This window comes from Cyanistes caeruleus, chromosome 21, assembly GCF_971803275.1.
Source record: "Cyanistes caeruleus chromosome 21, bCyaCae1.hap1.1, whole genome shotgun sequence".
NCBI classification, from domain to species: Eukaryota; Metazoa; Chordata; class Aves; order Passeriformes; family Paridae; genus Cyanistes; species Cyanistes caeruleus.
The window spans coordinates 3,594,288-3,614,874 of record NC_141721.1 but is presented as its reverse complement, the minus strand read 5'-3'; the positions used below and the strand labels follow the sequence as shown (position 1 = coordinate 3,614,874).

Below are 20,587 nucleotides of genomic sequence, written 5' to 3'. Positions count from 1 at the left end.
CAGTGACAAGGTCATTGCAGAACCTGGGAAATCTTTAAGTTTCAGGTAGCCAAAGACATCAGTAGTGCCCTGAGCTTTTCAGAGGCAGGGCTTTTGTCCCCAAAAATGACTTTATGGGAAGATGGTGACCATTAGACCATGCATGTGATGAAGATACAGATTAACACATCAGTTTTAAATGATAAAAAACCCCCATGTAACTTCTGCACAATTACAGGTTGGTGCTGACAAATGCCATTAAAGATGCAGAAACAGCATAAATGCACTCAAATCATCCAAACTTTTGAAGATGTAAGTAAAACTGAGTCATGAAAGGGCAAAGGTTCTCCCAGCACTTTTTACATTATTAATTCAAAATATAGGCTGGCGTATAGGGAAGTTAAACCCTTCCAAGCAATTTTAAGGAGCACATTCAAATATGCAGCATGGAAAATAATAATCAAAAATTCAAATCAAGTAGTAGAAGTGATGTCTGCAGAAATGGGCCAGCAAACTGGAATGTTTGGCAAGTGGAACTGGGCCCCATTCATGGCCAAGACATGAGGAGAAACAAGCAACCCAGGCTGTTTCACAGCTATAACAGCTCAGAGAGCGATGCCCCTGCACTGAAGGGCAGCTTCCAAGTTTTGGAGGCAAATGTGTCTCCAGAAAGACAAATACACCTGATTCAGACTGCCAGCACTTGGGATATCCTGGAAGAGAATATGGCAGGAAATTCTTCCCTTCTGTTTTTTCCTATAATATTAGAGAGGGATGCACAGTCTAAAATGAAGGTGTGTAAATGAGTAGAAATGAAGTCAACATTACACAAATACCTCCTGCTTTCTTTTAAAATACCATTTTCTCAATATAAAATTGCTGCTTGAATGATCATTTAACTGCAACAAAACCCCAAACCATCATCACAGCCTGCCCTTTCCCTTCCCACCCCTTAGTAGTTATCTGGTAAGGAACTAAACTAACTCTGCAAGCAATTCAGCTCATAGGTGTGGGGTCTGAGTATTTTACAAACCTGGTTGAAAACCATAACAAACTAACCCTGCCTTTATTACTCAAACACAGAAAATCTTTTGTGGTCTTGCATTCCTTGGCACAAATACTGCTCTGGTCCTGCCCATCCTCTACACCTTCCCCATAGCATCTACCACGACAGAAAGGCTGAAATCAGAGTTCTTCTCTCAGTTCATTGATTACAGGTGGTTTTCCTGAACTCCAGATTTTCTTATTCTTCTCCAAGACTTCCCACTCCATGTTGGGGTCAGGTCCCCAGTACTGGATGCTGATACCTCAGTTGCTTGACTATCCCACTGATAGCTGGCAAATCACCTGAAAACACTTCCCCCAACACAGTCTCAGCCTGACACCTCCCTCTGCAAGGTCTGCTGTGTTCTGCATGGTCCTGTGGCAGAGTCCCTGCAGTGTGTAAGGAACCCCAGGCTGTGCAGGGCTCCTCTCCTGAGCATCAGCAGCTCTGCAGGAGCCCAGCAGTCAGGGACATTCAGAACTGCAGGGCACTGCTCAAGAGGGACCATTTCTGTGATATTCAGGAACTCTTCCCAAGTCCACAGGGCGAATCCAACAGGCCCCTCCGTGCCAAAGCACAGCTCAGATCCACAGCACTCTTCACCTGGAGGCTCCTTCTGAAGCTCAGGGCGTCTCAGATGCAAAGACCTGCAGGTGCCACCTGCTCCAAGCTCCCCAGCAGATCTGAGACATCTACAGGACCTGACACCAGTGCAGGATTGTATCCTCTCCAAGGAGGCATTCAGATGACAGAGCAGTGTTGAGACACAGATCAGGTTTCACCAGTCCCAGAGGCATCACATCTGCCAGCACAGACAGGTTCCTCCACTGCAACTTCTCCTATGCATTTTGAGAGCTGCAGGTTTGCTGCTTTTGCTCCGACCCTGCCTCACCCCTGACAGCAAACTGACTTTACAGCCACTTTTAAATCCAAGCTTCAGAGATTAGAACAAGAGCATCTGGATCTGGAAGCACAAACCACAAGCCCACTCAGTCTCTCCTCCCAGCACACCATCCATCCTTAGACACACCTGCTACTCCTGGAGCTGCTGGGAGAGCTCCCTGTCCAACCCTTGCTGCTAACACAGGATGAACAGCAACAGGACTCATGGGGAACGAGGTACAGACATGGTGAAGTTGAGGAAGACCATGCAAAACACAGAAGGTATTCAGGGGCCTCTAAAAGGATTATGAAAAATATTATATTCTAAAGACAGCAGGCAGACAACAGCTGCCTTAAGTTTCAGAGTGAAGTGGATTGAAAAAATGGATCTACTATAATTTTCAGAGACAAATCTCTGTAGTTTATCTGATCCACTATTTAAATTTCAATACACAGTCCTCTATCTGCAGTAATAATAACCTAAATTCCATTTAGTGTTCATTTGAGCAGTCAGGATAAAGTCATTTCTTATTATCTCCCCACTGTGTAAAAAACAGCTTGAAGGTAGGAAGTCAGCAAGCATTTTCACCAAAAAGTAATTATTGTAAGTGACATTTTTACTGCTGGCATGCCATAAGGCGAACTGCGCATTTGGAAGGACAAGTTGCTAAAACAAAATGACAGGGTACTCTGTGACATTCCGACGAGAACCCAAACATGATTTCACTGGCGTTTGCTTTGATGCACCACTTTTCCCACTGTCCAAAGCTCGGGCTGCAGGTTTGTGCCAAACTGGTCCAAGTTGCTTCCCGAGGAGCTGGGGGAAGGGGCACATCCCGTGGGAGCCGGGAGCATCCCGGGCTCTGCTCGCTCCCAAATCAGCACATCAGTGGGCGAGATGAAAGCAGACAAATGTGGACAGGAGATTTCTCAGCAACCTCTTAAAAGAGCATTTGCTACTTCAGGGCTGCATTTACCTCCTCATGTAGATGAGTTAATGGACAACAACAGGCCTGGCAGGTTGCCTGAGATCAAAGTGTCTCACACTGGGACTGGATTAGTTTCTGTTTCCCTGATGATGAGGCTGCCCATTCTATCCAATTTGTAGACCAAAACCTGGTGAATGCTGCCCTGAGAATCAGGGCCTGATCACACACAGCAGATCAATATCCCCAGGACAGCCCTGGTATTCAGTTTCCCAGGGTGTGAAAATTTCAGGGAGAGATTTCTTCCCTCCAACCTTCTATTTGATTTTTCCTTTAGCTATGGCTGAATTTGCAGGGTCTTATCAGACAACCACGGAATGATTTGGGTTGGGAGGAACCATAAATCTCCTCTGGTTCCACCCCCTGCCATGGCAGGGACACCTTCCACAATCCCAGGGTGCTCCCGTCCAACCTGGCCTTGGACACTTCCAAGGATGAGAAGAAATTAGCATTCTAAAGTTCATCTTTTAAAGCACCATAATAGCAACTCTCCTCACTAACAGTGGGTGCAGCACAAGCCTGAACTACGTAATAAAGCTGAGCAGCACTTGTGGGAGAGCCCTGCAACACATCCCTCTTCTCACTAATTAAAGAAAATATGCGTGAAAGCGCCTTCTCCCAGGTAGTGCTTTTGGTGGATTTACTCTGAGTGAGTGAACCTTGCCTAGTCACAATTTGCAAATTAATGTGGCTCATGAAAATATGTTCCTCCCTACAGTTATAAACTCCCCCAGTTCAATGTAGGGAGAGCACAAAGCTCCCTGCAGTTTGCATCTATAATGACGTCAAATTCGTAGGTACGCGCACTTAAGAGTTGTGAGCGCTCGCTGGAGTTGCCACCGCTCCGACTGTGGAGAATTTGTTTGTTTGTTTGCTTCCTAAATGTTGTAACTTTGGGGAAAATGTTATTTTGGGCCTTGGCTCAGAGGGAAATTTTATGTGGATGGGGGGAGGGATCAAAGGAAAAACCCCTTTAGGAAAGCGTGCAGATGTATGTGCGTCTGCACGGAAAGGGGAGGAAGCAGCTTTGGTTAACTCTGCAATTACTGGGGAAATATAAAGGTTCCCACTCTGCATATATGTTAAAACTTAATAATCAGGGCAGATGTTAGAATTACCTGAAAAAACCTGCTTTTGAGTATTGCTGAAGGATTACACTGCAATGCTGTAATTTAAGCTGCATTTTCAATAACTGTTTTAGCTTTGTGCCTCTACTTAAAAAATGTGTTTTCAGCTCTGGAAAGCAGAAGGAACTGGAGAAACCAAATGAAGTTGAGAAAAGAGCACGGAAGATGGGAGCTGGTGATAGACTCATGAGGAGAGATTTACAGCTGGATGTTTAAAAGTACTTGGAGAAGTCAGGCAACCAATTCTCCCTTCAACAAACCCGCAGCCACAAACGCCTCCAGGTTTTAGAAATCCCACTGTTGTGCCCAAAGCTACACCAAAACCTATTTAAAAGCCACATAAAGTGAAACCATCAGACTTCCAGTGAGTTAGGAGGACTGGGGAGTACAGATGGCTCCCAAGGATGTCTGGAATCTTGTGCAGGAAGATACAACTGGAGTCAATCAGTTCAACTGAAATTTGTCCTGAGATCTCACACCAAGCCCTGACACAACCACACCCCAGGAGAAAACCCTCAGAGGAGAAAAATTAAGGGACATTTTTGCATTAGCCTGGAGGGAAGATGAAGCCTCTGTAACCCTAAGCACTACTTTACAATAAAACACAAGGAAGCTTAGGAATTTTTTAGCTGGATTAGGACACAGTCAAAAACATCAGAGCAATGCCCAGATCAGGCCAACAGCCCCAAATCATCATCCTATGATTCTATGATTCCTGAGCCAAAAGTGGGATCTTGGCGTTGATTATAATTTTTTGGTTTTACAGATCACCCTTAACCAATAAAAAACCCCTTTCCAAAAATACACTGTGTTTTAAATTAGGTGATTAATGGTAGAATCATGGCTGCTTTAAAAGACATTGCTCTACTCTGCCAACATTTACTTAATATTCAGATTTTTTCTGTCTTTCCATAACTTAGCTAGAAATCAATATTTAGAAATAACTGCTGGAAAATATTTTCAATAACCTTATTATTAAACCAGCTTGTGTGCAGACGCTTTATTAAGGATTTTCTGAATGCTAAAACAAATATGTCATGGAAGCAATCAATCAAGATGCCACAACCCCACAGTGTTATATTTTTAGTATAATCAAGACAAATGCGTGCACAATACCTTTTGGAAAACAGAGTGAGAGCCTCCACGAGGAGGTTCTGCTGCAGTTTGTGGTGTCTTTGTTGACTTGCTGACCTTGTGAATTGACATATTAAACCAACTTGCTTGAATGTGGCACCAATTTTATGACTGTTTGTTGTCGTCCTGTGTCAGGAGTGTGAAGGTATTTCCACACCCTCCTTTGAGAGTGGAAGCTGGTGTGTGCTCAGAGCAGAGGTTGCAGCAGGATGCATATGTGCAGTGTGCACTGCATTTAGAGAGATCTCCCCCACTAAACAATGTGGACATCCCCTCGCCACGGGCAATGTCCATATGGGATGGATCCCAGGCTAATGACCACCCTCCTTCCTTCCTTCCAACAGAGAAGTCCCATCTCCCACCCTCACCATGGAGAAACAGAGTGACCCTGAGCATTGCTGCACTAAAACCCCTCCTTTTTTGGAGGAGTGCTGGGGAAAGTGCTGAAACAAAATGACATTTACATTGTACGCAACAATATTATAAAAGCTATTAAGGTACATTATTTTACACATCCTCATAATCTCTCCATACTGCTTTACTTAATTTGTGATAAAATTGTTGAGAAAGGGTACTTAATGTAGGACAGTCAGTAAAAGTAATTTATCATCTTCCCGCTTCGGTGCTCACGTTATCAGCGAACTCATTTTCTGCATTCATCATGCAATCAGCCTATTATTTGCATATTAATCAGGCAGTGGACCATGAAAGAGCCGCATCCCAGCCAAATGCTGCACTATCTCAGGAGGAACACTCAGTAATTATCATACATCAGTGTTATGATGTGGTAATTGATTATAACATCTTTCTGTTGCCCCTGGGGAGTCCCACTGCTAACCCAGCTTCAGGCATTCTGTGCAGATTTTTCTCTGAAAATTAGAGAAACCATTGCTGTCCTTTTATTAATGTTTTTACCTTTACAATAGACAGCTCTCTGAGCATTTCCAAGGCACTTTTGCCTTTTTCTTTCTTTCTTTTTTTTTTTTTTATTAAAACCTTCATTAGGGAAAACACCTGTCTTGTATCAAAAAAAGTAAAAAAACAAAACCCCAAGCAATCATCCAAATCAGACCCCCCTAGAAAACCCAGTTGGGCTCGTTCATGTTCATCCTCTCTCTTTCAAGGTCTGGTGGCTTTTTAGGTGCTGGTGTCACTTATATAATGCCCTTCCCCATCAAACACAACAAAATGTTGCAACTTCAATAGACAGTAATTGCAAAGTTCGCATAAAGGCAGTTAAGTTGCTTTATTTAGGTGCCAAATGAGAGGCTAATTTTGGTCCTCTCGTAAAGGACAAATGAAACATCTGCCAGTTCAAACTTGCACTATTTTTAGGACCCAAGTTCCAGAGGGGTAAGCCAGAGAAACAAACACTAACCACAGCTGTGGTTACACCGTGGTCAATCTCACACCTCCTTCGTGTAGGAACCCATCCCAGGATCTCTTGGAAAGCAGCAGGAAAAAAGGGGAGATGGCCCTGGAGATGAGACCAGAAGGGATCACCTCACAGAAAACAGAGGAGAAGGCTTTTCCAAGGGCATGGAGGGACAGAACAATGGGGGAATGGCTTCCCACTGCCAGAGGGCAGGGAGAGATGGGATACTGGGGAGGAATTGTTCCCTGTGAAGGTGAGGCCCTGGCACAGGGTGCACAGAGCAGCTGTGGCTGCCCCATCCCTGGAAATGTTCCAGGCCAGGTTGGACAGGGCTTGGAGCAACTTGGGATAGTGGAAATGTCCCTGCCCATGGCAGGGGTGGGAATGGATGTGCTTTAAGATCTCTCTCAACCAAATCATTCCGTAATTCTGTGACAAGCTGCCATCAGCAATATCTTTGACAAGTATAAATACTGAACATGTACTATCAGGCCTATTTTACATTTCTTGTTGTAATTGTATTTTCTCCTTTCATTGGCTTTTTAATTGGCTATCTTTCTCTTTTCACTTTTATTTAAATTTGATCTCAAATCCACTTTGCTTTATTTTCAATGCAAGTTGCATTTTTCTCCAGATTTAAAATAGTCAGTGGATTCTTTCATTTGCTGTTTCTCTGGAAGGTTGTTGGCAAGTCAAAAACCCTCCAACACACATCAAATGAGGTGAGACAAATTCGTAAGTTCCTCTCACACCCTAATGCAAAGGACAGGCTGGAAGGTAACTTAGAAGACATTAATTTTCTGGTAATATTCTGCTTTTTCATCTAGGGAATGATTTGCTATCAAGCAATATGTAACTCTATAATCAGAACAGGCTGTTTACTTCCCTGTTTCAGAGGTGCTGGGTGAAGAGGATTTCCATCCCCATTATAAAATGGAAATGACAACCCACACATTCGGTGCTCACACACCTTTTTCTCAGTATTTTGGGAGGAAACTAGCCCATTATCAGTTCTTCGAATTGAAAGCAAGATAATTTTCATCCAGTGGAGGAGCATTTGGTAATCTGCTGAGCAGCAGCAGGCCCAAGGAGGGCCGAGGGTACCGGGGCCACCTCCACCCCTCCGGTGGCAACAGGGCTGGACCTGCAGCCCCCCTCCTTTTCCCACCAGCAGCCAAAAGACCAACGTGAGCTTCTGCCAGCTGCCAGAGTCTTGTATCCCCAACAGAAAATCATCTGCTCCCTTTGAGAAGCGCCTTTCCAAGCTCTTGTGCAGCTGCCAGCCCACAGGGGACAGAGCCCGGCGGCCGCCCCGGCTCCTGACCCTGCCCGCGGTGGCGCGGCCGCCACCTCAGCCACGGCCTTGCTCGTGTGTCTGCGCGGCTCCAGCTCGCTTGGAATTCGCCTTTCCAATCTATCAGCTCCTCGTTTTCCTCCCAGCCCCTCGTTTCCCTCCCAGCCCCTCGTTTTCCTCCCAGCCCCTCGTTTTCCTCCCAGATCCTCGTTTTCCTCACAGCCCCTCGTTTTCCACCCAGCCCCTCCGTGCTTTGCAGCTGGCAGCGGGGAGGGTGTGTGGGCCCCTCCCCAGGGGAGGCCGCGCGGCTCCGAATGCGCACGCAGAGGGGAAGGGAAATGCTGGTAATTAATGAAATGAAGTAATAAGTAATGAAATGAACAACAGTGGAATTTACACAGCTCGACTACTCAATGGCCATGGTTTCTCTCCCTAACTGCACCCCCTTTTTTAGCAACTTTCATGTCAACTGCTACTCTCTGAACTACCTGAGAAGGCTGAGGCAATAATGGTCTAGAAAGTTTCTTCTTTTCACCCAGTTTAAAAACCATTTTCATTTATTAATTCTGCTCTTTGAAAATAAAGACTTTAAGGATAAGGAATTGCTGCAGAGCCACACTTGAACTCCTTGCTTGGGGATCTCACACTAAGGGGGAGGGAGTGTCACGGACCCACATTCCCAAATTAACCACAGAAATAAAACATAGCTGCAACTTGACTGGGTAACTTCTCCAGAACAAATGCTAGGAGTCCATAACTGCACTTTGGAGTGAATTAATTTGCCTTCAGAATCCAGCACAGGTCTCCTCTTTGCTATATTAACATGAACACTGGAATTGAGTCACAAGCAGTATCTGCCTAGAAAACAGTGTTTTGTATTTTACTGTAGCCCTTCTGTAACAGCAAAGCTGTGACCACAGTGAGGACAGAGTCGTCTTCTACAAATTTAATCACTGGGTGGTTCCATGGACAGAGAATACAAGCAGGAGAGGAATTTCTCCACAAATGCTGCCTCTTTGCAAAGCATCTCTGCTGGAGAAGGAGCAGTGGGAGGCAGCCGGGGCAGGGCAGCCTGGGCAGGCAGCAGAGTGAATGCCCAGCTGATGGCCAGGAATCACAGCCAGAGCTATGTTCAGATCAACTCGAGGCACTGACTTCATGCTGCCTTCCCAGGTCCCAGTGAGGTGCCTTGACAGCCATTCTCCTGGTTTTATTGATACCAGAAAGGCTGCCAGGGAGGTTTTCATGGTCCAAATGTCAGGGAAATGGCACAGAAGATGATCACACACGTTACAGACAGACTACAACAGCTGCCCTTTTGAGGAGCCAACTGATACCCTATGGTTTGAAATCAAGACAGCCACGGACAACTGCTCCTGAGCCCAATCCCAAACCTCACAGAAAGAATGTGGAAACTTCACCAGGATGTGCCAGTGTGCTCCAGGGATAAGCATGAAGGTAACTCTGGCTGATGTAGTTGTTCAGCTCTGAGCGTTAAAACCACATTTGCACCTCGCACAAAAGGCCACAACTTTCCCAAGTCCAAGACTCAATAACTGGTCATCAAACACAAAACATCTCTGTAAGGAATTCCTGCAGTCGGCTGTCTGAGCCATGTGATCTCCCTTCTCTTCCATTTCACAGACTACATTAACCACAAACATTTCATGTCATACATTTTTATTAACCTGGAATGCCAGCAAATGACTCTTCTTTTGTTTTTTGATTCCACGACAAAAACCACCTCCAATTTGGGAAGGTCTGTCAGCATCACTGCACCAATCACTTTGGTGATGTCACAGTGGAAGGACTCAGCTCTCCCTAATCCCAGCTGTGCTCTGGAGCACCACTGGACAGCTCTGCCCACCCAAACAAACCAGAACAATGCAAGAAAAGATGATAAACCACAGGGAGATGGGGGTAAGAGCTTCTCCTTTGCCACCACAAGGCAACTGAGCTCTTCCCAGAAGTGCATCAGGATGGTATTCCCAAATTTGGCCTGCCAGCCTGGTTTCTGCCTACTTTTTCTCCCAGAGTAGCCAATGGGACAGAATTCTCCTGGTATCAGGAAAATGGGAAGATCCACCCAGCACACAGTTAATTACCTGCCCACTCAGCAGCCTCTGTACTAGCAAATGTTACAGGAATCTGTATTACATAAATAAAAATGCAATGGATACCTGGCTTTGCCATCACACCCTGATCTTTCTGTTAATATCATAATGACACTAAACCATCCGGTTTTCCCGATTTCCTTTCCCAAGGGATGATAAGAAGTAATCTTCCTGTTGTTACAAATGCTTTATTTTGAAAAGAAAGCTTTTATGCATATTTTAGATGATCTAAATACAGTAGATCTCGCGTTTTTAAATCACCAGATAATACGCAATTATCTCAAGCTAGATTCTGATTTTGAAACAAGCTCTAATTAGCTCCCCATTTTATGCTGCTATAATCCTTTCTTCAACTCCCATGAGTGTTACTATTGCTAAGCAGCATGAGGTTAGGAATGATGGATGATACCCAGAAAGGAAGACAAACAAAAGGGAAATTCAAAATCCCCTGAGATCACCCGCAGCTGTATCGGCAAATGAAGATTTCCACATTAGGTCATAAGACGACCCTTACAGAAACACACACCAAAAAGGCACGTCTTCTTCCCACTGAGTATTTGCAAGCCTTTAATGTAGTATATAGAGAGTGTATGTCCTTCACAGAGGATAAAATAAAAAGTGAATGTAAAAATTCAGCTCTCCTGCTAGCAGCCACGGAATCAACAGCACCAAAAAGGAAACTCTGTCTCAATCTCCTATAGATACGCAGCACAAACCCCCAAAATAAAACCAACTAATAAAAGCTGTGCACAGTACAAGTATTTAGAAAAATATCTGAGCCTTCTCCTGGCACATGGCAACTGTTCAAACCCACCCCGGCTCCCATCAGCAGTAATGCAACTAAATAAGGGCCAAATTCATCACGAAAAAATGCTGATGCAGTTGGGTGACACTAATTCAACTTTTTTTTCCATGTGATTTGGTCCATGCTTTTGACACATAAATCATTAAAAAGGCAGATTTACCCAAGGGCATTAGAGCATTTAGGTGGAAAGAAATACACAGGAAAAATGTTCGAAAAGGCACAGCAAATACTATTTTTGACCACCTAGGGTACAGACACTGTTTTTGTGTAAAACATGTTCCCTGAAACTTGCACAAAATCACCAAGCCTCGAGGAGAGCTCACAGGCAGAAAATACAGGTATATACACCTGCCTGCCATTTTGGTATAGGCTGTTTTTTATAAAATTCATGAATACAGCTTCCAAAGAAGAAAACCAAGCCTGGCTTCTCTTTCCTACCTCAACACATATATAAATATATAAAATATATACATGTTTAGCCATTCATTATATGAAACACTGATGGGCCCATCTGTCCGCACGTGCAAATGGAAAATTACTGGACCAAAGGTGACATTTTCATGAATGAGGTGTTAATCAAAACCTTATGATCTAGAAGTGTAACTAACTGGGTCAGAAATCCAGCAAATCTTGCTAGTTTGATAGAATAGAGCCAAACAGTAACGAAAATACTCCCAGCTAATAAAAGTTTGAGTCGTTACTATGCATGTTGACACTCTGTACACTGAAGACCTTCTTGGCAAAGCACTCAGGAGCCACTGAGTGTATTAGTTTAATTTCACTTCTTTCCCTTCATGCATTCAACAAGTTCCAAGCCAATTATATTACATGGAAAAGGCTCCAGACCTTTCCTCGTTTCAAAATTGTTCTGATTAATTTCTGTTTTAAAATTACAAGTATGCAACCTTCTCCGCCTTGATTTTCCTGGGAAATGTCTCAGAAGACCAGAAAATTGGAGCTGTCTCTCTCTCTCTCTCTCTTTTTTTTTTTTTTCTCCCTGCCCTGGAGTGATGGATCTTTCACAAATGCATAATTATTATTACCTTTTCCAAACTGTTTGCTGCATTTTTAATTACAGAACAGCTGCTAATAAAAGGAAATTACCAAACTGCCCTTCCTAATTCAAATAACTTGGTTTTTTGCTCTTTTGTTCTGCCTGGTGTCACAACCTTCCTTATTCCTTCACAGGGAGAAAGGCACCAAGAAAAGAACATTTTGTACAACAATTCTATTTTTAATCCTCCGAGAGGAGGTAGAAAAGGGCATGAGCCCATTTTCTCATTTGTAAGTCGGCTTTAAGGAATGAAGGAGGACAGTCATCAATAACATGATTTTATTAGCTGATAGGAACGTGTCACCTCACAAAATATTAGCTCAAGGGCAGGAACTGACGAACGACACTGGGAGTGTGGGAGGGAACAAAATATCCCGGCAGCAAAACTGAACTTCCTGAAGGAAATCACTTTCAGCTCCCAGTGATCCCCCTGGGAATCCAGGAGGTGGTCGGATTTTAATACTATGGGCTTGTCTTTCCATCTTTTATAATTACAGTTAGTCATAAATATGAAGATTAGCAATAACAATGCAGCATTTCCCAGCTCCTCTGATTTCGAATTCCCCCTAAAATGGCTACAATTAATTACTCATGTTTTCCACGCTGTCTCAGGCGTTTGTGACTGTGACACTCTTGCACAGCATTGATGCCACAAAAAAAGTACTCAATGGCATGTTTTTAATGAACCATCACAGGAAATTTCCATGTTCCCTAAATGCTTGGCTATAAGTAACAATAGCCCTATGATTGCAAATAATTTTCTCCCATTTTGGTTTTGTTTTCATGGCTTGTTTTTGCTGGGGACATTTTTATTTTTTTTTTTTGCTTTTATGTATTTATTTTCAACTGTTCTCCTTAAGAAAAACGTGGACTGAATATCATCACGAATTTTCTTCTAGTAAAATCTTTTAGAATGCAAAATAGTTTCCCCAGTAGAGAGAAAAAAGCACTTTGGTTGGGATATTTAGCGTAAAGCCAGCGAGCTGCAGAAAGAAAGGAGCATTTCAGAATAGCAGAAAGGTGGAAGAAGAACACAACTCATCCCTGTCTGTGCCCTGAAATGCAGCAATTCTCCAACACAGGGCACTGGCTGTAAGCACAGAGCAGGGCATGGGTATTTTTGTGGAGTGTTTTATGTCAGTGAAGCATTTCATTGGTAAGAGGCTGTGTGGGTAGAGTTTGGTATCTAACAGCAGGAACACAGCTGTTCTCTCCTGTCCCAGCCTCCCTCCTATCCTGTGACCATCTCTAAAGCCTTCAGCCACTCATTTCTCTGACACTCAGCTCTGCTGCATCTGCTTTTTTTTTTTTTTTTTTTTTTTTATATTTTTTTGCAAATGGAAAGGAGAAAAAAAAAATCAGCTGGGAATATTTAACGAAGCTTGAAAAAGACATAACGTGGTCTGTTCCCCACCTTCGGATTAACAAAGCAGATTTTGTGCAAAGGAGAATGGAAAAAAACCTGCCAGCGAGTGAGGCAGCTGGAGTATGTGGATCACATTACAAACCAAGGGCTTGTTTTACAGCCATTGTCACATGTCACATTGATAAGCTGAACTATGGCAAAAAAAAAACCAAACCCTAACAGAGCCAATGATCTCTAAGATCAGACAGAGTCTCTTTACCTAATATATGCAGCTAAATATGTGTGCTCCCTACATCTGCCATAGCAACAAGGAGAGAAGGAGGAATTAACTGCATTAATAAAAAAAAACAACTGAAGGGACTCCTGTATGATACAACAAAACGTGAGAAACCTCTCAGCATCAAAGCAAACGCAACAAAAGCACAGAGAATTATTTCAGAGCAAATCATTGAAACCAGCTGATTACCTGAGCTTGCACATCCCTGCTGTAGGGAATCCTGTAATGATGTCACAGAGTGAAGGACTAGATAAGAGAGGAGAGGAAAATCAGGGAACAATAAAAGGAGATGCCAAACCACAAACTAAACAGTAAGCAGGCTCAACAAATAGCAAAGTGCTGATCTCGGCAAGGGCTCGCTGCTCAGTTAACTCATGGCACAGAAAGGCTCCAGCCTGGCTTTTCTGTGTCAATAGGTGTTAGGGGAAGAGACAGCCACAATAAAAGTGTCATTGCAACCCAGCATTCCCCCTATAAAGCTTAGTTTTCCAGCTCACCTCCTGAGACAGCAATCGATATTCTCCCTGGAACAATCCAAATCCCCTGTGCAACCCTAGGAAACAGCGCGCAACATTTTCCAGCTCTTTGGCCAAAATTTTTGGGATTGCGTGTCATATTCATGCCTAGATAATATCACCCTAATGAGGAACTTGATAACTGCTGCTTATCAATTACACATAAACGTTTGTAAACATTCCCAGCACGTCCCCTTAGGGACTGGCTGGGCTGCCAGGGTGGATGGTGCCACTTCCATAACGCCTGGACCAGCAATGGTGCAAGGCTGGCTTACTGCAAATTTAAAAAAAAAAATAAAAAATACAGAAAATAGGAAAAAAAAATGGAAAAAAAATCTCCTCCTCAACTCAAACAACATAGTGGAATTTTAATTACCTTGTCCTTGTTGCTGCCCTTGTGCGGGCAGGACACACTGTCCCAGCTCACCATTCAACCAGAGCTGCATACGAATAAATGGTTCTCGGCCTTTTTGGGTCAATTTGCTCCATGGCTTTGGCCTGGAGAGCATGTCACTGACACTTCCTTGGGACAGCCCCAATACCTGAAGTGAAGCAACCAAGAATGGCACGTTAACACACTGGCAGTGGAAACGGGGGGAATTTAATTCACTTTGGTTTCCTTTACTGTATCGCTCAAATTGTTTGTATATGGACAATTGTAAGAACTGTAAAAATTGGACATTTATAAGAACTGCTTTTTGTGGGTACTCAGATGGAAATGCTTTTCTTCCTGCCACGTTGCCTTCTGAAGGAAGGTGGGTTTTTCCTGCAGGATCTGGGTGGCAGCAGTCTGGTGAGGGATTTGCATGCTTTTCATATTTTGTGTCAAACAGTTTCATCAGTTTTAACAGGAAAAACACTGAGTCCAGGCACACACAGGCAGATGAAACAGGCAATGACTGGCATGTATTTTGTTCTCAAACAAAAATAATTGGGACTTTTGAGACTAGGCCTATATTTTGTTGATTTTTGGGGGATGAATTATAACAATGTGTGTTTTCACCTGTAGCAGCAGCTGCTCCACATAAGTAAATATTTAAGAATACAGCCGACTGCAGTGGGGGGGAGAATTTCAGACAGGCAAAATGCATTTACTTGACTGGAATTCAGCACAGGTACAAGAGTTAAAAATCATACTTAATGAAAGCTGCCATGGGATCTTTAATGACCCCGAGAGGTCAGACTTTTCATTTTACATCTTAGTGAGAAGGTAATAGTGCAATGCCAGCTCCTATTACACTTTTACATTGATTCAGTTCTTTATAGGAAGAAGAAACAAAAAATGTCCAACACTTTTTACAGCCTGGGAGGGGATTTCTGGTGGTTAGGGACCCTCAAAATCCCACGTGCTCAGTGCTTAGGGCTCACAACGTGAGAACTTCAGGGAGCCTTATCTGTAATCAAACATTGCTCTAAAACATCTCAGAGCACACTGAGGAACTGAGCACCAGGTATTAGAAATGACTTGGAATTCTTGACTTCAGACTAAGGAGAGTAGGGGATTTTCCATGTGTTTGTTTTAATGCCTTTACACACATTTCCAAATAATAACGAAAAAGGAAAAATGTTCTTGTGTCCACAATCTTCACTTATAACAAAGTTAAGACTCTCCAGTCATGACAGTGGTATTACTCAAATATTCCACGAATTCATTACATTAAGCATGAAATATTGAGTCTCAGCAACGTTTGCTTCAGCTTTCAAGTTTTCTAAACTCGGGGCCCCATTCCTAATTCCAAGTGGCTGAAGCCAATCCCTGTATAAAAACCCTTGCAATTCCTACCACACAGGGAAACTAATACTTTGTGAGCTTCGTTTGGAAACACTTCACACGCGGAGCAAAACCATTTTTCCATAAGACACCCCTGGCACATCCCCCTGTGGCTCTGCACCCGTGTAAGGAGCAGAGGGCACAATCCCAACACTGGTGAAACAAGAGAGAACCACTTCTTTACCTTTTCCCCAAAGATCCTTTGGCAGATGCCATTCTTTGCTAGCTTTTCCTTGACCTGCCGCGTTAGCTCTATCGTATCCACCTCCTGGTACATATAAATCTCATACTGCTCGGGTGTCAGTGGAGGAACCGAAGGTTTGGATGGCTTGGACAAGGACACGATAGGGGATGAAGGGAGGGGGCTATTTTGTGGTGTCTCACTGCGACTCGCCCCAGTCATGCTCAATTCAGAACTCTGCGAGTACGGAGATTCCGCGTTTGGCCACTCTTTCCAATACTCGGAAGAAGACGGTCCTTGGAGCTGGCTACGATCTGGCCTAGTCTGATTGCTGACCTTTTCTTTTCCACCACTGGCTTCCTCAACTTTTATATCTTCGGGAAGAGCTGCATTTCTTCTCTCATGCTGCACAGTATTCCACCAATGGTCCTTCCAAACACCACCACGTCCCAACTCATTTTTAACATGCCTCAACATACCCTGGGCAGAATCACTTATTCCATGAAGCTCTAAAACAGGTGCCTCCTGAGGCTCCTTTTTGAGCCCAGAGAGGTTCTGCAATGCAGAGATACTGGAATCAGTGACAGATGAGTGTTTCTTCAGGGATATGGCCAAAGGAGAATAGCTGGAAACCGAAGACATTGCAGGTGTAGACACTAGTTTGGGGGACAGGATAGAAATGTCAGCTTGAGATAGAGGTGGTGTTTTTAAGGCAGGTTCAAGGGCAGCCTGCTGTGCCTCCATTTCCCGTCGGGCTTGTTGCAGAATGGATCGAATTGCATCATCAGAATTGCCACTGCTAGAGGCAGAAGGCGGCTGAGCCGGCTCAGCTATGAAAAACAACCAAAAGACTAAATGCAACAGAGGAAAATGCTTTATATTCAACACGTGCTACTGTAAACATTTCCCTGACAGGAAAAAAAGAAAAAAAAAAAGGGGGGGGGGGGGGCTGAAATACATTTCTGGATGGGAGGGAGGAGTTTTTGCTAAGCAAAGATTTGCACTTCTCAAAATAAGGTAAGATTTCCAAAGTTCTTTACTGGAAAATTTTGAGAGTTGCCAAAGTGCTGGATGTTTGCACGCACAGACTCAGCTGCACAAGTCTGGGATCACTTGCCCTTCCACTGTAAAAATTTTCAAAGAAATGCCTTTGAAAATCAAGCCTTCACCTCTTCCTCCCCCACCCCCACGTGGTCAATAACATTTTATAGCTGCATTTACAAAGTTATTTAACCTTTCACTTCACTCTTTTCTCCACAAATGAATTTAACACGCACTCAGAACTGAACACAGCTGCATTCACCTGGACAGACTATTACAGTATAAATAAGGTGAGACCTTTTAACTTCAAAAACACAACACACAAATTACAACAAAGGCAGAACTTTAGGAAGAGATCATCATCATCATCATTATTTCACTTGACAAACTAAATATGCTCCTGCTTCCTGTTTGCTTGTTCCATGGTCCCAAGCACTGAAATAAACAGCTCTAGCAGAGCCAGGCTGACACCTGGCCATCACCCTCTCCCTTATCCCAAGCTCTAGGGTGGAGTCATGGGTGCTTTCAGCAGAGATAACCCCCAAATGCAGCATTCCAGTGGGGAGCCAGGATTTGGGTGGCTGTGCTGCAGCAGATGACTGGAGATGATGAGCAGAGACTGGAACGTGGGTGGGGAATTATCTCTGCAGAGCCAGGAGGTTTTGCAATGGCATCTGCTTCTATTTCAGTCTCCACTGAGGTCCCCAGTGCTTGGAAACCAGTTCCTCTGAAAGCTGCTCTGCAGAGAACAGGGAAAGTGAAGCACCAGGTGGGAGCAGGGAACCCCAAACTGCACGGAGTGGCCTCAAAGTGAAATAAGATTTGCAGCACGCTGTCTATCTCTCCAGTAATACTAAGGCTCATCTGAATGCATTTCTGAATTTGCCTCCCTACATTCCTTCCTGTCAAATGCTGTAAAACAGATGAAAAGCTAAGAAATAGGAAAAAAAGACAGCGAGACTCTCTCTGCGGTTTTATCTGCTGGTTTCACAGGGAGTTTTGAGGGCCAAATTAATATTTGAAAGGAAGTCTGAGACTCAGATGAAACATGCTACTGAATAACATTCTTGCAGTTTCCTGCACAAAGCCTGTATTTTTCTCTATGTAATAATTTCCTGCATAAAGTCATATTATTTAGATCATATATTAACTATTGTTTTATACTCTGCCATGAGATTAACTTAGTTATCATTTGAAAGACAACTATCCAAAACTGTAAATCAGTATTTACTTTAAAAAAATGAAACATAAGTATTGCACAGTAATTTCTACTTCAGCCCAATAGCAGTACTGGGAACTCTTAAAGCTGAAAGGGCTATGGACGAGACAGAAATATTAATTACATGACAGCATAAAATGAGAAATTAGACTTAGGTCAGGCTAAGAGGGATTTTTTTGGGAAAGGGAATGTGCTTTGGATTTGCTAGTTCATTCACTGAATATATTCTGTAACCAAAAATAAAGTCATCTAAGAGTCAGGACTGAGTGTGCCTATGTGAGTACAGGATGTAGCACAGTGCTGGGACTGGTAATTGCTGCCTGGAGTGTGACCTTCATCCCAACAAACCCATCCAGCCCCTCTCCCATGCAGTTGTGTCCCTGGGGCCTGAGTGAGACAGAAGAGGAGAGAAAGCAGGAGCTGCTCCCTTTCCAAGGAGCAACCTGGGAGAAGAAAGGATTCTGTAGGCTCCCCTCAGTGACTGCTGCAGGTCTGGAGGGCAGCCAGGAGCTCAGAGCTCTGCACAGGGATAAAGGTGCTCAGAAATCCCACAGGGAGAGGGGCAGAGCAGAGACCCCACATATGCCACCTTAACTTGGGATGTTACAGAGACAGAAACAACCCCAAAAAACTCTTCAAACCTACACTGAATGTTTTAAGAATATAATTAACTGACCAGAAAGCTCATGGCAATTGTTTTAATTAAATTCTGCAGTAAAAGCAGGCAGAGACAAAATGAGCCCATACCTGTTTTCTGTACTTGCAGCTCCCTTTTGGCTTGTTCGAGAATGGATTTGATGGCTTCATCAGAGCCAGACTCTGTGGTTCGGATTCGTGTGGTTATGTTACCTGGGGAGGAAAACACAACTAATGACACCAGGAAAACTCTCATTTGGCTGTTTTTATAACACAAAGACACACTGTATATGATGCACGGCCAACACAACCTGAGGACAACTTGCACAGGACCTTTATCAACATTAACACCACTCAAAAAAATTAAAATAATAATAAAAAGCAAAATATCCTCGTTGTGCCTGTCTCTGGCTGCCCTGGAATTGTGAGAACATCAGAGGAAGAACCAGGTGGTCATATATTCCTTTTTTATGGTAATATATATAGATCTATTCTTTTTTCTTTTCTTTTTGGTTTTTTTTTTTTGGAGGGGGAGAGGAAACAGAAGGGAAAAGAACCAGAGGGAAAAGGAAGAAAGCTAAAAACATAAGCCTAGGAATCAACTTCAAAATGGCATCAGCAGGCAAAGCAGGATGAGTATACATTCAGCCCAAAACAGAATTAAACAGTAACTAGATAAAAACAATTTTTAACTTTCTAGAGGTGACATTTTTAAGAGAAAGAGTCATTTAAACGCAGATACCATTTGAAGTACTCTCCAGCTAAGAGCTTTTACTTGGTTGTTTGGTTTTGCTTTGTTTTTTGTTTTGTTTTTTTTTTGTTGTTTTGTTCTGTTTTTTAACCTCTAAGGGGAAGAAAAGGAGAGAAAACTGTGAGTGCTACTGCACTTAACTGCATTTTCCATTATGAGATTATTGTTTGTAAGCAAGCAAGGTAATTTGTGACTGGAGTCAAAATAACTACAGACTTTTGGTGTACCTGCTTTTGATTTTCCTTCTTTCTGGTCTTACTAAAAGAAAAATTCTGCAACTAATCTATAATAAAAATGTGCAGACTTCCTGTTCAGTGATAATTTATGGACCTGATGTTCACTTATCTTGTTGTTTTTTTCATATGTAATACTGAACTAAGCATCACACTAATTTAGCAGTGTATTAAAGTGGAATCTGTCAGCATAAGAAGAAAGAAGTAAATCTAGAGCAGAAGCAGTATGCAATTGATGTTATAACTGTGCAACTTTCTCCCTCCAAAACCATAAAAATATCAAAGAGAGCATTTCAATAGACCTGATGACTTTATAAAGCCACTTCTATCACTTCTCTGTCTTTATCTGCATACGCAGGGAGGATGGGAGTGGAAGAACTATCCAAACAGGGTTATGTTAGTACAGCAGCAGCAGAATTAGAAAAAGCCAAGTGTTCATCTAACCCATGGTTTGTTTTATACTTACTGTCTGTTTTTCTATCAGATTCCAGGCCAGAATCAAACTGCACAGTTTTAAGGAAACACACAGCTAAAGCACACTCCACTTCCTAGGGATTGACTGCAAAGAAAAACACCTGCCTGTGACGTACCTTCAGACCCATTTCTTCGTTTCGGTACTTCCTGAAATAGTCTGTTCAGGTTCTGGCCTGGATTCTCTGTTGAAAAACAAGTTTGGTAAGAACAAAACAATCAGGGGATGGTTGCTCTGACATCACGGGCTGTGTGACATGAGGAGCTGGCAGCCTGGCCCTGAGCTCTCCTGGCCCCTCGGGCCCCTGAGCAGGAGGAACTGGCTACTTGG

The 20,587-nt window shown here is 43.2% G+C and overlaps 1 protein-coding gene across 28 annotated transcripts in view; it reads right to left on the bottom strand.

The window, feature by feature from the left end:
* The window catches only part of CUX1 (cut like homeobox 1), a 264,103-nt gene that overhangs the window by 48,065 nt on the left and 195,451 nt on the right, over nt 1–20,587 (bottom strand). For 6 of the 28 annotated variants that reach the window (XM_086859033.1, XM_086859036.1, XM_086859041.1 and 3 more), the window contains exons 16-20: nt 20,376–20,441; nt 18,913–19,014; nt 15,909–16,735; nt 14,330–14,495; nt 13,628–13,684 (exon numbers count right to left, since the gene is read on the bottom strand). The exons of 1 other annotated variant lie outside the window; for it this stretch is intronic. In XM_086859033.1, coding sequence (XP_086715159.1) covers nt 13,628–13,684; nt 14,330–14,495; nt 15,909–16,735; nt 18,913–19,014; nt 20,376–20,441 — 1,218 coding nt within the window. The remainder of the gene's footprint in view (nt 1–13,627; nt 13,685–14,329; nt 14,496–15,908; nt 16,736–18,912; nt 19,015–20,375; nt 20,442–20,587) is intronic. 21 more of the 28 variants (XM_086859038.1, XM_086859035.1, XM_086859042.1 and 18 more) reach the window with 5 other exon arrangements.